The sequence below is a fragment of the Gymnodraco acuticeps genome, unplaced genomic scaffold (assembly GCF_902827175.1).
Source record: "Gymnodraco acuticeps unplaced genomic scaffold, fGymAcu1.1, whole genome shotgun sequence".
NCBI lineage: Eukaryota > Metazoa > Chordata > Actinopteri > Perciformes > Bathydraconidae > Gymnodraco > Gymnodraco acuticeps.
Window position 1 is genome coordinate 60,101 of NW_022991410.1, and position 18,325 is coordinate 78,425.

Consider the following 18,325-nt stretch of genomic DNA (forward strand, 5'->3'; position numbering starts at 1 on the left):
CAGTGACAACAGTAGCATTTCCTACAGCTGTTTTTAAATCAGCAGGCTTTCTACTGTGTGTGTGTATGTGTGTGTGTGTGTGTGTGTGTGTGTGTGTGTGTGTGGGATTTTTGCCACATGTTCAAGTATATGTAACATTATGGATGTTCAGTGACAACAGTAGCATTTCCTACAGCTGTTTTTAAATCAGCAGGCTTTCTACTGTGTGTGTGTGTGTGTGTGTGTGTGTGTGTGTGTGTGTGTGTGGGCTTTTTGCCACATGTTCAAGTATATGTAACATTATGGACATTCAATGACAACAGTAGCATTTCCTACAGCTGTTTTTAAATCAGCAGGCTTTCTACTGTGTGTGTGTGTGTGTGTGTGTGTGTGTGTGTGTGTGTGTGTGTGTGTGTGTGTGGGCTTTTTGCCACATGTTTAAGTCTATGTAACATTATGGACGTTCAATGACAACAGTAGCATTTCCTACAGCTGTTTTTAAACCAGCAGGCTTTCTACTGTGTGTGTGTGTGTGTGTGTGTGTGTGTGTGTGTGTGTGTGTGTGTGTGTGTGTGTGGGCTTTTTGCCACATGTTCAAGTATATGTAACATTATGGACGTTCAATGACAACAGTAGCATTTCCTACAGCTGTTTTTAAACCAGCAGGCTTTCTACTGTGTGTGTGTGTGTGTGTGTGTGTGTGTGTGTGTGTGTGTGTGTGTGTGTGTGTGTGGGCTTTTTGCCACATGTTCAAGTATATGTAACATTATGGACGTTCAATGACAACAGTAGCATTTCCTACAGCTGTTTTTAAACCAGCAGGCTTTCTACTGTGTGTGTGTGTGTGTGTGTGTGTGTGTGTGTGTGTGTGTGTGTGTGTGTGTGTGTGTGTGTGTGTGTGTGTGTGTGTGTGTGTGTGTGTGTACGGGCACATGGACAACACACACAGGGCGTAAAGTGCAACATGTTCTGTAAAGTACCTCTAAAAGCGGGAACATGACAGATGTCCGGTTACTCCAACATGGGGTCGTCGTCGTCATCGTCGTCCACCTGAAGCCTCTGGAAGGGACGAGAGCCTGGAGGGCGACGGGAGCTCAGGTACCTGAAGAGAACTGAAGAGGAAGGAGACCCGTTAGTAAAGTCAGACAGATTCACAGACAAGTTGATTTCATTAACAATATCCCATTTGCACCTATTTTAAACCTCCATTTTGACCTTCTGGATTAGTGTCTGATTCAGATAATGAGCTCAAAGCAGAGAAGATAAATTGCTATGAGTATATTGCAGTGAAAGAAAAATAAAAAATGATGTGGAGCTGGAGATTATTATTTCTGGGAAATTTGGTGACTAGTAAAAACTGTTTTGATCAGTTGTATTGCTGTGACCTAAGCTATGCAGCTATGTGGACATGACAATAAAAGCCTTGAATCTTGTAAGAACTTGATCATTCTATAAAATATGACAACTTTATTATTCCACCTTTCTTTATTGATTTTCACTTATATCAAAACAGAACAGGGCACATGAAAATGCAGATGTGTAATTATACAATTGAATTGAATTACATTCGTACCACAAATAAAAATGTCATTGCAAAAACATACACATATTCATACACACCCACAGAGATGCACTTAAAATAAAATAAATAATGCAATCCAATAAAATAAACAGTAAATTAAAAGGGAAGGTCGACTGCTTCATGCAGTCAGACTGGCACAGGGGAGTTTGTTAAAATAGTCAAGGAAAGGCTGCCAGAGCTTGTAGTATTTGTTAACACGTCCCTGGCTACGATACCTCAGCTCCTCCAACTGCAAATGTGCCATCACATCCCTCACCCAGTGGGCGTGAGATGGTGGAGTCCGGTCTTTCCATTTGAGGAGGATTAGACGGCAGGCAAGAAGGGTTGCAAACGCAAGTGAGTGTGACTGGCAATTAGAGAGGGAGACCCCCTCAGGGGCTACTCCAAACACAGCTATTATGGGATTTGGTGGTATGTTCTGGCCATACATCAATGAAAACGTTTCAGATATAGAAGACCAAAATGGGGCAATGGACTGACAGGAGAAAAACATGTGCAATAGGGTAGCACCATGACACCTCTGGCATGTGGGATCGACATTAGGGTACAGCCTGGCAAGCCTGCTCCTGCACAGATGTAATCGATGGAACACTTTAAATTGAAGTACTCCATGCCTCACACAGACGGAGGATTTATGTATGTCAGTCGCAGACCGCCAGGTCTCATCGGTTAGTTCTATGCCCATTTCTTATTCCCAGGCACCCCTAAGGTGGTTAAGGGAGGGGCTAGAGATGTCTTGAATAATATTCTATAGCTTTAAGATATAGCCTCCCTGACAAGGTTTGAGGCCAAGGCAGTCTTCCATCCATCCATCAGGTGGGGCGGCCGGGAAGGAGGGAAATTGTTTTCTTGCAAAATCGTGAATTTGTAAATATCTAAAATAATGATTCCTTGGGATGTCATATTCTTTGACTAAATGTTCAAAGGATGTGAATACCCCTTCGTAGAACAGATCAGCAACACACTTAAGTTCCTTCCGGGACCACAGGTGGAAAGCAGAGTCTATCAGGGCTGGTTTGAAAGCCGGATTGCGATTTGCTATATCCAAAATGCCTCCTGAACTGTGACCATATCCTAAGAGAGCTATTGACTACAGGGTTGTTCGAGTGATATTTTCTACTAAGTGGTTTCTACTCCGTACTTGACACCATCACAGCCTCTGAGCATGCCTTTCGCATCCCTGAAGGCAGCTCTCTGCTTTGCGACTGCTTGGGTGTAGTCGGGGAAAACTCTGATCCTGTCTCCGTGCGACGTTGTCAGATCTGTGGCCGTGGCTGCCTTGCGGAGGATCGCTTCCTTCTCCCGGTAATAGTGAAATCTCACCACAAAGGCGCGGGGTGGCTGGTCCTCCTGGGGCCGTTCCCGTAGGGTGCGATGGGATCTGTCTAGTAGTGGCTCTTTTTCTAAGCCCAGCGTTTCCTGGAGTAGTTTAGCTACAAAGTCTGTTGGGTTCTTCCCTGCCTCCCGGCGCGGTCTAGGAGGTTGCCCCTCCTAGACCGCGCCTCCAGGTCCTCACTCCTGTCAGAGAAGATTTATGTCCTTTTTTAGCTGCTGCACGTCTCGTTCGAGTGGTAATGAGGTCCGAGTGATCATTAGCGGCAGTATCCAGGCTCTCGACCCGGTCCTCCAAAGCCTTGGTGCGGCTGCTGACGCGGTCAATGGCGGATCTCAGCTCGTCCCTCAGTTGGCTTATTTCACGTCGTAATTCTTTAGACTGCATCTCGGCGTTGTCATCAATTTCCTTCAGCAGGTCTTCTCTGAGAGATTGAATGGCCTGTAGAATGGCGGCCTCATCACCTTGTGATGCGCTAGCGGCTCTGCCTCAGCACCTTTAGCCGGGCTAGCACTATTAGCTTTTGGATCCGGTGCAGCAGACGCCTTTTTGCGTGAGGAAGACGACATATTGAAACTGTCGGACGGAGGCAAGGAAGAACAGCTTAGATTAAAGTTACTTGACAGTGCGCCCCGCCAACGGAGCCCCCCTGAAATTCAAGGTGTTTTTTGTTTTATACATATTTATAGGAATAAGTCTAAATAGTGGTTACTTTACAGACTTACCAGTGATAGCAGTGAGCATCAGCAGGACTCCCACCACCAGGCCGATGACCAATGGGACATCCCAGCAGCTCTCAGCAGCCAATAGGCAGCGAGCGCGGGTCATCGTGCCGTTATTGGGCTGCGGCGGCAGCGACAGCAGTTTGCACATCAGCGGGTAAATGTCCACGCTTTGTAAGCTGCTGATTCGATAACCCTGCCGGAAGCTGGGGCCCGACGCGGCCATGAAGGGGTGCATGCTGGGTAGGGAGTTGTCGTAGCCGTGATCGCCCACTAAGGGAAAAGGAAAGAGAGTTAGAGAAACTAAACATGGAGAAGCAGGGTTCAAAATGGGATGACCATTTTAGTTTTCACTTCATATAGCATTGTAAATGGTATTGTTTTATGTATGTTTGACAGTGTGTGTGAGGAAGAATCTATATACCTGTCTACTTGTTCCATATGTATTCTCTTGGCTTTTTAACAACTGTCTTTAAATGTCCGTTAGTTTCCTTGTGTCAACATGGGCTATATAGATAAACTTGCCCCGCCTTTCAAAGCAAACAATTAAAGAGACATACATCTTGGTAGCTCGTCGCCTCGCAGCACTATGGTCCAGCCCTCGTCAGCGATCAATATGATTGGCTGGACGCGGTCATTGTTCCTGTAGTGCAGCCTATCAGGGATGTCGGGTTTCTTATAAGCTTTCATGTGTTCGTGGCACTTATCCAGCAGTTTGAAGACGGCCTCTGGATCTGCAAAGCACAGAGAAAGGGAATTAGTGTGAGCAAATATCTCTAGAATAACATTTGTCAGAAGAGCGTTCATGTTTAAACCTGCTACTATCAGATCTCTTGCATCATTGGGTATGTTTAAGCATTATCATCTCACGTTCAGCTGCTCTGCTCTTGTTATTGATGAAACTGATCTATTAGAGACGACTGTCTATCAAATTGTAATGATTGGATGTATTACTTCGTGCTTTTTACTTAACAGACGGTACGTGGTTTGTCCTTGTTTGTCATGCTTTGCTTTCTGTTATTTTGTTCATGTCTGTCTGTAAGACGTTGCTTTTGTTGGGACCCCCTTGAAAACCAGATGGTGCATCTCAAGGGGTTTATCCTAATAAATACATTTGTATATATATATATTAGTGCTGTCAAAATTATCGCGTTAACGGCGGCAATTAATTTTTTGAATTAATTGCGTTAAAATATTTAACGCATTTAACGCATGTGCAGAATGGCCCGCCCCATACGTGCCACCAGTGGCAGCGCCAGGGTATGGCTGGGGTAGGCTACACCCATACCAAGAAATGACTTAAACCTTGAAAAATGATGTTAAAGGAAGCAAAATAAAGTCTGCCAACTCGCGGAGTAAATTGCACAGACAGCAGTTAGTCAGATTGATTTCAGCAGCCACGGTTTTGAAAACTTTTGTCACGTAGTGATCGTCTTCTCAATAGAACATCTTTGATAACGGCGTGGTGTTGTTGCAGGAAGTCCCGACGGAGAATACTTTTGCTGTAGTACAGGGGTGCACTAACTGGTACGCAGGTTATGTGCGTAATCTGAAATGCGTACCGTCACTTGTGTCACAAAGCGCATTTGCGTACCGACGTACTTGTGAAGCTTTTCCAGAAGGCGGTTAGATCACCGGACGACAGAGTCGGTCTCCGTGTGCACAGACAGGGCTGCTGTTAACGTCGGTCTGTACAACGGAACTGTGCCAAAACTACGCCAACCGGCTGCGGAGGGAGACTCCCCCCCTTCACTGGAGAACTGCGCTAAAACAGCTGATCACAACGTTCACACTATGTGGTCACGAAGTACTCCACTAGCCGCCCTCTGTCGACTTTCCTGAAGTACTCCCCCGTTGATAGAAATCAACACGTAATGAATTAAGACCCCACGGTTTGATGATTGATAGGTGTGTGGGTTATCCTTCATTTTGACACACAGAACAATCTTATAATAAACATAGATACTGTGTGTTAAATGGATATATCCGCCTTCTTTCATTCATCTTTCCATTCCCACAACAATATACATAAATAAATGGCATATTTTGGACATAGTTCGAATGGTGATTAATCTGATTAATACATTTTTAAACTGTGATTAATCTGATTAAAATTGTAATCGTTTGACAGCCCTAATATATATATAGCAGACGTGAACTTGGCTACCTTTCAGTGGGATGATGGCTGTGACAGGAGAGAGGTCCACCAGTGTGTAGTTGTCGGGGTGGAGGCAGTTGTCCAGCTGTATGAGGCGCTGGGCCGAGCACTGCGTCATGCCGTGGTCACTGGTTATCAGGATGTTGACGCGATCCCAGAGCCCGGTTGTCTTCAGCTCAGAAATCAGCAGGCCAATGTTGTCGTCAACCTGATCGCACACACAAAGACACGTCAATGACTGTCTCCATCCGGATAATCTGAAGTGAAAGAAGATCTGGGCCAATCTGATTCACACTCAAGTGTCACTGTAAGGTCATTGATCGTCAACCTGATCGCACATAAAGATTCAAGGCTTTTATTGTCATTCGTATATAGCACAGGGAAAAACTTAAATCACAGGCTCCTCCAACAGTGCAACACAATTAAACAGATAAATAGTGCAAGTAAATACAAATAGAAATAGTGCAAGAAGAGTCTATATACAAGTAAATGGAATATGATATATTAGATACATCATTTGTAAGTTGCTAACAGATGAATGTTATGGATGCTCTATCAAAAGTGCAGGTGTTTAACAGTCTTATCGCCTGTGGAATAACAATCAATCAATACATGTTTCCATCCAGCTAATCTGAAGTGAAAGGAGATCTGATTAACACTCAAGTGTGCCGAGTCACTGTAAGGTCATTTTTTACAATGCATTTCCATATTTTGTGGTATCTTCATCACTATATGTTACATCACCTGCTGCATCCATCAAGCTTCTCTGGTTCAATAGATCTCATAAGATTTCAGGAACCTTTTGTGTCAGAATCAAGTGAGCTTCTTTGAAATATTGAGTGTGTCCCAATGACTGTACCTCCTTCAGGGCTTGGCTCATGGCGGTGTCGTTGTCAGGGCCGAAGATGTGACCCGAGCGGTCCGGTTCTTCCCAGTAGAGCGCTGCAAACATCACTCCTTTCTCCTGAGGGAATTTGGTTTAAGGTAAAGCAAGTCAGACCATGGATAATAACCCTTCTAGACGACACACATTGAAAATGTTATAAATTACACTAATCAGCGAGTTTGATAAACAAAAACGTTCCTACCTTTTTGTCCCCTAACATCCACTTTGTCACGTTCCCCACTCGTTGCTTGAACGTCACTTGAGGGTTGTAGGGAAGGAAGTGTGTCGCTGTGCGGTTTCCAATAGTCACGTCGGAGCCGGGCCACATCATGGCCGCCGTCTTGTATCCGGAGTCCAGTGCTGAGATCCAGAGGGGCCGAGCCTCGTTCCACCACATGGGGTTGGAGTCGTTGTTGATGTGGAAGTGCTCGTGGCTGACGGGGTCGTACATGTTACTGGCCAGGATACCGTGAGACTCAGCGTACAGCCCTGTCACCTGGAGAGGAAAACAAAGACCATTACTATTGCTTTTGTTATGATCCTATAATTCACTGTTGTTGGGAAAATACTGAATGTCCTCCTCCAATGTCAGAGTCCACATGATAACAAAGGTATCAACTGCAGCTGTGAACATGACAGGATGTGTGATTACCTAGAAGAGCATCAGGACTGTTTGAGGCAGATGATAGCTCTGTGATTAACATGATGATTCAGCCTCTATGGAGAGAGACATCAAGCATGCTCATTTCTGACGTGGAGATAATCTGAAGTAAACATTGAATACTGCTTTCTATTCCTCCATCTTGTGACTGTGTAACTCCCTCTCTTGGATATCAGCATGTGAAGGACACTGCTCAGGAACTAGTTGATGCTCTGTATGTGATGACTCCTTCCATTCTGGAGAGGATCAGAAATACATGGATCCTGAGGTTGAAGCTCAAGCCGGGGACCAGTGAGACAACTGTTATGCTATTTGATATTAAAGTCTTTCTTATAATTGGTTTAAATGTTTACTTGATTGATAAAAAGCACATATGAAAGTGCATCTTTATCACACTCTCTGACAGAAAATGTTCACGACACAAAAAGCACAACAGCAGCGGGGTTACCAGGCTGTAGTGATTGGGGAAGGTCTTGGTGATGAAGACGTTGGTGAGCTGCTCCACCAGGATCCCTTGGCTGTACAGGAGCTTCAGGTTGGGCATGGGGAACCTCCGCAGGTAGTCCGCTCTGAAACCATCGAAAGACACCAGCAGCAGCTGAGGAGGACTCAGCTGCTCCGCGATGTTCTCTGTGGCGAAGGCTCCGACACAGCACAGGACGCCCAGAAGCATTTTTAGTAACATCCTGAAAAGAAGTACGAGAAAATAGTTATTTCAACTAGACATGGCGTGTTGACGATTCGTGTGAAGGTTTCTAGCAGAAAGTGGGATGTCATCCTGTTTGGATGCAGTTCAAAAATGAACACATGGGAAAGGCATTTGTTTTCAAATCTGTAATGGAATTGGGATGTGACATAAGTGGAAATCCTGTTCCTTGTCACCTTCCATGCTTGCGTACCATGCTGTGAATGGATCTGGCCCTTCCTACATCCAGGACATGGTTAAACCGTACACCCCAGCGCGTGCACTACGCTCTGCATCAGCCAAACGACTCGTTGCGCCCTCGCTGCGAGGGGGACCCAAGTTCCCATCGGCGAAAACACGTGGGTTTGCTATCCTGGCTCCAAGATGGTGGAATGAGCTCCCCATTGACATCAGGACGGCAGATAGCTTACACATCTTCCGGCGCAGACTGAAAACTCATCTCTTTCGACTCCACTTTGAGCGATAGAACTATTAACAAAGCACTTATATACTAATAAAGGACTGGCTTATCTAAAGCCAGTTGAGTAGCACTTGAAATGTTTGGCTCTATGAAACCTGATGTACTTTATGATTCTGTTTTCTTCAAGGTTGTGTCTTCCTGGTGGAATGTACTTATTGTAAGTCGCTTTGGATAAAAGCGTCAGCTAAATGTAATGTAATGAAGCCATGCTGCCAAATGCGTAATAGGTCACCATTAAGATCTGTAACTGAATGTGCTCGGTCAAGAAATACAAGATGTGGAAAGTGCACTTCACATCGCTCAACTGTCTTCAAGGACTCACTGGATCTTGCTTTCAGGGTAAAGCAGCACACAGATGTAGATATAAGTGGCTACGGTTTACTAATACCTGATTGTTGGCATATACCCTACTTCACGATGTGTTGTGGAAGTGAGTTGTTTACTATAGTCCAAAATAGGTCATATGTGTGTAGAGGAGTTACTGGTTAAGACAGGTGCTCGTCGTTGAGTGTGTGAGGAGGAGGATGTGTGTTTTATGGGCTTCATAGAAAAATGCAGTGTTGCTAGTTTCCGTTGTCTGAGTGTTTTTCAAAATGGAGTGGAAACAACCTCTGCCACGCTTCTTGTACAAGATCAACCTAATTTTCTTATCTACTTTGTGAATTCAGGGAGTTAAGTAATCACCCTTTCAGATCAAAGCTCCATGAAATTAGAGCAAATGCAAAAAAATGTGATTGACTCCAAGAGAGAGAGAGATTGACTCTGATAGTCTCTCTATTTGATTAAGCACATTTGAGACTTTGGTCTGTTGCATGTTTTAAAAAGGGGCTTTAAACTGTGCACTTCACATGTGTTTTTCTTTGCTTATATGCTATTGTATGTTTTCTTTTAATGCCAACAACCTGCAGATGGAAATGAGCGTCTATGGCTAAATCTGGCACATTTAGACGATGCACTCGTGTTAATTAATGAGCATTGTCCCTATTTTGAGTTTTTTACTAACTTAATTAGTCGCCTCAATGCATTTGACAAGTAGAGGAGTCAGCTCATATGTTGGTAAATGAGAGACACACCTTATTTGAAAGAAATACTATGCGTCACACATTCTTCTGCTAACTAAAGGTGGAAGAAATACTCATATTTGTTTCTTAAGTAAAATTCCTGCATTCAAAGTCAAAGTACTCCTTATGCATAATGGCCCATTTAAGAACGACATATATTGAGTTATTATTATCATTATTTATGTGTTGGATATCTTAACCTATACATATATGTCAAAGTGTATTTAATAATTAAGTTAGCTAATTTTCTGAAGCTAAAAAGTGACTAGTTACAAAAAGCTGTCAAATTAATTAAGTGGAGTAAAAAGTACAATATTGGCTTCTTAAATGTAGTGGAGTAAAAGTACAGGGTAGCTTAAACTAAGAATACTCAGGTTAAGTACAAGTACCTCAACATTGTGCTTGAGTTTAATACTTGAATACATTTACATTTCCAACACTGCAAATAACGACAACCAGGAAGTCCCCTTTGTTGATAAAAAAGTACAGAAGAAATACCCCTTATAATAATAATAATAAATACTTGAGAAAATGTACAGGTGAGAAAAGAATAGTGAATTGAATACAGAATGTAAATTGTATTATTTGCAAAGACATGGTTAGCCTCTGGTATCGCATCATATAATGTAAATATCCATATTTACATACGTTAGCATTTTAACATCGTAGGCTACACACACAAAAAAGATAGCAGCGTGTTTAATAGTCTTACCTGTCACAGGATGTACGGGCTCTTGTCCTCCACACAGTATGGTTGAATAACTTTTCCTTTCGGATCTATTTTGGCAGCAACATTACTGGACTTCCCCAAAAATACATGCTAACTGTTAGCTAAAAAGTATTTCCACCATGTCACAACAACACATTTCAAAATAAATTCTTCCCTAAAACGCCTTGTAAAATAATGACTATTTCTCATTTATAGTTACAATTTATATATACATGGTAACTTAATTGGTATTTTATGAGCAATTTAAACCCATTTATGTATAAATATATTTGGATTTAATCTATTAAAAAAATGCAAGGCTTTTGTTTTGAAGTACTAACTGCATACCTTTGCTCTTGTCGTTGCCAGCTTGACGTAACCGTTAACGGACGCTTGAACAAGATTGACAGTTAAAGCAGCGAATCAGCGATCAGAATCGGGGGCGGGACATGATTGAGCGATCTGCTAAATCATGTTGTTGGATGTACGCAGGATGTGGTTGCATGGACAGTTAGTATGGAGGTTATTCCCTATCTTTATTCAAGAGCGTGGTATTTAAATTTGAGAGCATACTTTATGTATTTATTTCCCTCAAACCCTGTCCTCAAACCTTGTCCTCAAAAAAAGTTGTACAGCGAAGTGAAGTACATGCTATGTTATAAAGCCGTGGAGGGCGGGAGTTTATAAACCAAAGAGTAACCGCCCTTACGGGACGCTGTAATAAATCAAGCGAACGCACCCGCAAGGACACTTGGCCTCCTATTGGTTGAGGGATTTTGACAGGATTGTTGCACAAAAGTTTCGAGCGCGCACAGAATAAATCTGAGAGCAGAACAAATCTGTAAACAGCAATATATCTGAGTGCAAGCGTACAGTTTGAGCACAAGCAGAGCACATCTAAGTGCAAGCAGGCACTATTTGAGTGCGAGGACAGGGTTTGAGGGAAATAAATACATAAAGTAGCTCTCAAATTTAAATACCACGCTCTTGAATAAAGATAGGGAATAACCCCCATAAATTAGAGGCTGTTGTACTTTTAAATCTTTAAAAGTTATAAAAGTTGAAGTAGGATTATAATAGCCTGTAGTTATTAGTACAATTACCGAAAGTACCTAAATTAGAAATGCATAACCAGACATACACAATATACTCGCATTAGCAATACACTGCTGCATTGCTTGTAATGGCAAAACCATAGACTGTATATATAAATGGACGTAGTGTCCGTGACGTCACCCATAGGATTCTGCAGAGTTGCCGTGAAGCCCTTAGTGGGCGGAGTCGGCCACTAACGGCTCGACTGTGACGTCAGAGTTCAACTCCCGCCTGCTCCAAATAAGGGCAAAGAGGCGGAGCCGAGGCGGGACCTGCTGCCTCCGAACTGGAAGTAAACAGAGCTAGCTCAGGCTAAGAAGCTAAGCTAACATGAAATACATGCATACCAAGTTACTGCTAACAGTGTAGTTCCCCTATATAAACGTTACATTCATAATCAAATGAGACAATCTGCAAGAGAATTAGCTATATTTTGTTATTCTTAATGCTTGTCATTCACACGTTGAGAAAAGACGGACTCCACCGCCCGGACCTAACGGAGCCGCAGTGGGCTAGCTCCGGGACGCCGGCTGGAGCTAGCCCCCTGCGGCTCCGTTAGCTCCGGCGGCCACCACTGGGATAATTGGGTCCCCTATTAACATTTGCTCCCGTTTAGCATTATGGGCGTCATAGCCATAGACTATAAAAGTCTTACCCAAGGCTGAATCATAAACTAAAATGTATATGTATGCATAAAGGGTTACGTCCTTAGCTGGCTAATAAGTAACAAGCTAAGCTACCAAGCACACAAACACCTGCGAACGGGGTTAACATGTATAATATTATCATTTTAGACTTCTTGGAAGTTCTGTTAGTACATTCAAGCGCACAGCACGACATTTTAATTGTCTGGTATTTGTAACAATATTCCCTAAAAGGCACAATCACCACGAACACGGCTAAAGGGTCAAGTACAGTACTATGACTAACTAACGTTGTAGCCTCTATGTTTGTAGCCTAGCAGAGTGGACAAGTTGCTGTTAGCTGACAGTGAGGCATGTACGTGCCCATCAACGTGACCACGCCCTAATTTATGCAAAAACGTTAAGACCTAATATAAATAAAAGGGTCGTGTTAGAAAACAATTCACTCACAGATTCATAATCATGAAGGTGGAATCTAACTATATCGATAATAATATTTATTGCATCCATGGGTAGAAACATGTTTTTTTCTGCTGTAAAATCGGGCATTTTAACATGGGGGTCTATGGAAATTGCTCCTTTCTGCAGCCAGTCCCTAGCGGCACATGTATGAACTGCAGTGTGTGGCACTTCCGTATTGGCTTCCCGGCTGTTCCCCAGAGTTTGCCGCTTGGGCAAAAACACAATGGGTCCGTGTGTTTATTGCTTGTCTATTCTTTCACACACACATACGGGTATTGGGCCGAGGGCGACACCGTACTTCCGGTATCCGCCGTTTTACGCGAGGTGCAAGCAGCCGTACACCGTCTAGGTGTTGCTAAGCTTCCTGTACTGAATATCATAGTCTATTGCCTTAATCAATATCTAGTCAACTCTAAAATACCACATATATGCATTGGCATGATAATATTATTGTGACAAGTGGGGTATTCACCTGGTGTTTCCAGAAGATAGACGTAGATGCAGCCAACATCGACGAAGGCCACTGTCTTTTTTCCATACATCTGCAGGCAGTCTGTAAGGGCAATCCGAAAACCCACACAGCTCTAGTGTACGCTGGTAACGACCTAGAGCACACCCCTCAAGTCCAGAGATGTAATCCGAAGACACGCAGCGATTTCTTCGGTCGTTAATTCAGAAAAAAAACCTAGTGGGCTCTGTCTTGCTACGTTAGCTAGCTGTTTATATTTGCACTTCCAGGATATTTGCACCTCCAGGAAAATGGCGTATATATATATATATATATATATATATATATATGGCGCGTGTTGCATTGTGGGTAGCTCGTGACGTCACTGTGCGTGAGCATGACATTTGTATAAATAAATATATAAATAAAGGCATAAATAACAATATGAATAAATAAATAAATACAGGAAAAAACTAATGAAAAGAACACTACTTTGACGTTAGCTTGTCTACATAGTCGAGCTTAGCAAATGTATAAAGTTACCTTACTAACAAACTAAATATCTAACTTCTACCTATGACCTTATTTTTACCAATCTCACAGAAAAGCCGTTTGTTCCCACAGAAAATTGCTATCAGAAACAATGCCTGACGTGTTTTGGACGTAATCTCGTCTTTGTTTACATTAGCAAGCCTCGCTAACACTCAGAGCTAACCTGTACTGGAGAGCACGTGTTTAAAAAGCAGGAACTAAAAAAAGGAACTCACCTTGTGATAAACCCGCAAGAGAAAAAGCATTTTATTTGAGCTCCGTACTGTTTCAGAAATAATCTTTGATGTGGTTTAGAACAGGATGGCGTTTTGGTTTTATCACAGCAGAATTTAACTTTATCTCCGGTAGAATTCTGATCAGGCATTAGCTCCGCCTCTTCTTTTCTTTTTTTTCAAGCTAAGGACCCAAAATCCGCATTTCTCTAACAAGGCTGCAAAAGAGTATGAGCAGTATGAGGCATGGCTACAATGGGTGAACTGTTTGGTATTTTAAGCAACACACAGACATGTTTTGTATGGCCCTACAATATATGTTTAATATATTCCACTTTAATGTGTAACACTTATCTAATGCATTTTAACTTGGATGTTACGATTATCATCGTTAGCACAGATGTAGCTTCCACTCGCTCAAATGCTAACCCACGTCTAAACATTAATTAACAATAGCTGAATAGAAACACCAGAAACATATGAATAAAGTACTCGAATTTGACTTACCGAAGATACAACATTTGTGGACGGTCTGTTTTAACCGCAGAGCCGTCCGGTAATTTGCACAATACTCCACAAGGCTCACACAACAAACACGGCCGAGTTCAAGTTGTGTTCTCTGGATAAGCTTAGAAGGCAGAGCCCCTGTAGTATCCTGGAGAAACAGTGCTAACGGAGCTGCTAGCAGCTAGCAGAGAGACATAAAGCTAAGATTAGCAGTCACTGTACAGACCTGTCACTCGAAGGCAGTGGCGAGCCGTCAGGGCCCTCTAGGCCCTCTGTGAGGGCCTAAGATATTCTAAAAAACAACATTTAAAAAATATATTATTTTTTTTAAATATATATTTTTTAAATGGTAAATGGTAAATGGACTGTACTTATATAGCGCTTTATCCAGTCTTTAAGACCCCTCAAAGCGCTTTACATACTACATGTCGTTCACCCATTCACACCCATTCATACAGAGCAGTGTATGTTACTCTAGGACCTAACATTCACACACATTCACACACCGTTGGCCATGCCATCGGGAGCAACTCAGGGTTAAGTATCTTGCCCAAGGATACATCGACATGTTGGCTGCACGGGCTGGGATCGAACCCACAACCTTCTGGTTGAAAGACGACCGCACTCCCTCGCAGCCACAGTCGCCCTTAAATATTATTTTTGTTATATTTTTACCGAAAAAACTTGATTTAATTGTATTTAAAATAAAAATTCCAAAGAAATAAATCCTTCGAATCTGCCTGTTCAGTTTCTGTTTGAATGTGAAGGGTTACATGAAAAAAGCTCGTCTGGCCCTCTATGCGATTCACAGAGGGCCCGCTATAGTAAAACAACGAGAGAGTAATGTCAAGTGACAGAACAATTGACCAATCATATCTTCCCTCTAAATGGGAGGGCTTTATTATCGCGGACTTTATGACAAGTTCCGCCCGCTGCGCTGCCAAGTTTATGCATGTGATATATCAACGGGTCAAGCTAGGCGGAATTAGCATACGTTCATTCACGATGGCTCACGTTAGTGATAGTGATGACATCGTTGCGAAACTACTAACCGAGTCTTTTTCAAGAATGAGTTACACGGATAAATTGGAGTTAATTACCAAAGGGCGACCAACACCACAGCTTAATTTGGTTCAAAAAACCAAACGGTTCGAGAGGCATTTTAATATCGGCAATTACGCCAGATACAACTGGATGACCGGATCAACCAGGGAACAAAAGCTGTACTGCTGGGATTGCTTGCTTTTTGGTGCGGACAGTGGGTCATGGGCCAGAGATGGATATTCTGATTTAGGAAGTTTATCCAAATCAGCACATCGCCATCAGAATGCTTCAGGTCACCTCAGAGCTACTATTCGGCTTAAAACATTTGGGGACACCAGGATAGAGCTCCAGCTGGATGAGCAACAACGCCGGGGTGTCATCCTTCATAATGAAAAGGTGAAGAGGAACCGAGGAATTTTGAAACGCCTGATAAATTGTGTGGTGTACTTGGGCAAGCAGGAGTTGCCGTTCCGAGGTCACGATGAGAGTGTAACTTCATCAAACAAGGGGAATTACATAGAGTTGCTGGATTTAGTGGCAGAATATGACAGCGACCTGCACACACACCTCGCCACATCAACAGTATTTACCGGCACATCTTCAAGGATTCAGAATGACCTGATCAGCGCTGTCGCTAGTGTAATGACGGATAGCATGAAAGAGGAGCTGAGGAAGGCACCTTTTGTTGCGGTCATGTTGGATGAAACGACAGACATTAGCAACGTGGCGCAGATGTCATATGTGCTTCGATATGTCACTGACGATGGGATAAAAGAGCGTTTCTTCAAGTACGAAGATGTGACAGAGGACAAACGAGCAGAGGCCATAACTACACGGCTGCTGGAGTTCCTGAGGGAGAGTGGCTGTATTGACAAAGTGGTCGCGCAGTGCTACGATGGAGCAGCTGTTATGGCCTCTGGATTGAATGGGGTGCAAGCGAAAGTTAAGGAAACAATTCCACAGGCCCTTTTCATTCACTGCTATGCTCACATCTTAAATCTCGTCTTGTCAAAGGGAGCTTCCAAGATAAGAGAGTGTAAGGTCTTCTTCTCCCACCTCTCTGGCTTGGCCACCTTTTTCAGCCGCTCAGCAAAGCGCACCAAGCTACTGGATGATATTTGCCAGCATAGGCTTCCACGGGCAGATCCTACTCGCTGGTGCTTTCATTCTCGCTTGGTGTGCACAGTGGCAGAGAAGACCAGGGAATTGAGAGAGGTAAGATAATAATAACAATGAACGTAATGGAAATATTAACAATAATAAATAAATGATTTAGTGTTGGAAACTACCCACTCATAAAAACATGAAGGTAAAGAACTATGCTAGTATTACATTAAATGAAAAGCTAATCTTAGTGTTTACTGGAGGTCTATAAGTTGTTTTTTCTAAACTAAGCATTACTCTCGTACAGTAGGTGTTCGAGCACATCGTAGACCATCACACAGAGTTTGATGACGAAACTGTTCATTGCTCTGATGGATACATCACCCTCCTTACCAGCTTCGATTTCAGCTTTTGGTTGAAAACCTTCCACGCTATCTTCTCCTACTCAGATGTTGTTTTTGAAATACTTCAGAACAAAGGTTTTGATATGCAGTTCTGCCTGGCCAGAGTGGATCAGCTACAGCGACAAATTGAACAGGAAAAGGGGAACTTTGACAGCGTCTACGATGAAACCCAGGCTTTGGTTGGTCCTCCGCGCGGCCGTGGAGCTCAAGGAGACGTTCGTGCACGGTACAGGGAGCTCCACTGCAGCGTAATTGACAGCCTGCTAACCCAGATTTCCAACCGCTTCAGTGACCACAAAAAGCTGGAATTCCTGGCCCTTCTGGACCCGCAACAGTTCGGGCATTACTGTAACTATTTCCCAACTGCTGCCTTGAACAGTTTGATGGAGAGCTATGGCGGATATTTCGACCAGCCTCGACTGCACACGGAACTCGCTGTGATGTACGGCATGTCTGACATTTTGGGGAAAAGCCCAGCCGACATTCATCAGTTTCTCCTCAAAAAAGGACTGAGTGAAAGCATGAAACAGGTGTACACCCTCTCATGATGCATCATCCTGACAATACCTGTGTCCACTGCCTCTGTGGAGAGGTCCTTCTCTGCGCTGAAGCGCATAAAAAGCTACTCGAGGTCCACGACTGGGCAAGTCCGACTGTCAGACTTGGCCTGAATTTCGATCGAGAAGGAATTGCTGATTGCTTTAAAAGCAAAGGATCAGCTGCATGACGACGCCATCAAGTTCTTCATCCAAAAAGACAGGAGGATGGACTTTGTGTTTAGGTGATTTGATCATCAAAGGTAAGTCAAAGTGATTTTCAATGTGGGCCGCCGTGCCGACTTAATTCATTTGTAATTGTTACTTGGCTGTGGGTGCCCTGTCATGATAGGTGTTTATATAAATGGTGTTGTTCTGTGTGGTAGAGGGTCGCTGTCATTGATGCGTTTTGCACCCCGGGCCGCTGTTTTGATATTCCGCTGAAGTATACTATAGGCTGTGACGTAAAAACGTTTTCTTTTTTTTTTCGAGGGAAGAGGGGGGTGAGGTCAGAGGGCCTAGGTAGAAAAGTCACGGCTCGCCACTGCTCGAAGGTGACCAAGGAGGGGTTAAATTGGGCCGGACTGTCCGGGGCATGCCCCGGCACATAGGACGATGCTCTGACATCATCACCCGCGCTCATTTGTCATCGCAGTGCTTCTCAAAGTGTGGTCCGCGGACCACTGGTGGTCCGTGAGCGCCCCCTAGTGGTCCGTGAGTATATTGGTAAAATTTCACATTTTTAATTAATTAATTAATTAAAGTTTTCCGCACTCTCGCGGGAATATCTCCGCCATGGAGTGAGCTTAAAGGGGACCTATCATGCAAAATGCACCTTTGGACGTCTTTTATACATGAATATGTGTCCCCGGTGTTCCAGGGAACTCACCAAGTGTCAGAAAACACAACCCTCTCTATTTTCCTCCTTCGCCAAATCTCTAAAAAAGTGGCTGAAACGGATCTGAAAAAAACGGATCCAGATTTCAACACTTTCCTACGTCACAAAGAGACGTGCTCTGCTTATTGGTCAACTCTCCACCTATCAGGGGAATGAGCCACG

The 18,325-nt window shown here is 43.4% G+C and overlaps 1 protein-coding gene across 2 annotated transcripts; it reads right to left on the reverse strand.

The window, feature by feature from the left end:
• Window positions 1-202: 202 nt before the first annotated feature.
• Window positions 203-10,390, reverse strand: enpp4 (ectonucleotide pyrophosphatase/phosphodiesterase 4). 2 transcript variants are annotated; one of them, XM_034195776.1, is made up of 8 exons: window positions 10,261-10,390; window positions 7,770-8,007; window positions 6,863-7,156; window positions 6,634-6,738; window positions 5,784-5,982; window positions 4,177-4,350; window positions 3,620-3,889; window positions 203-1,091 (listed from the first exon to the last, which is right to left on the reverse strand). In XM_034195776.1, exons 2-8 carry the CDS (start codon window positions 8,004-8,006, stop codon window positions 991-993), a joined length of 1,380 nt encoding a protein of 459 aa, XP_034051667.1. In that variant the 5' UTR covers window position 8,007; window positions 10,261-10,390; the 3' UTR covers window positions 203-990. The 2 variants fall into 2 exon arrangements, with proteins under 2 accessions (XP_034051667.1, XP_034051668.1); XM_034195777.1 differs by lacking the exon at window positions 203-1,091 and adding an exon at window positions 1,446-3,470.
• Window positions 10,391-18,325: the final 7,935 nt, after the last annotated feature.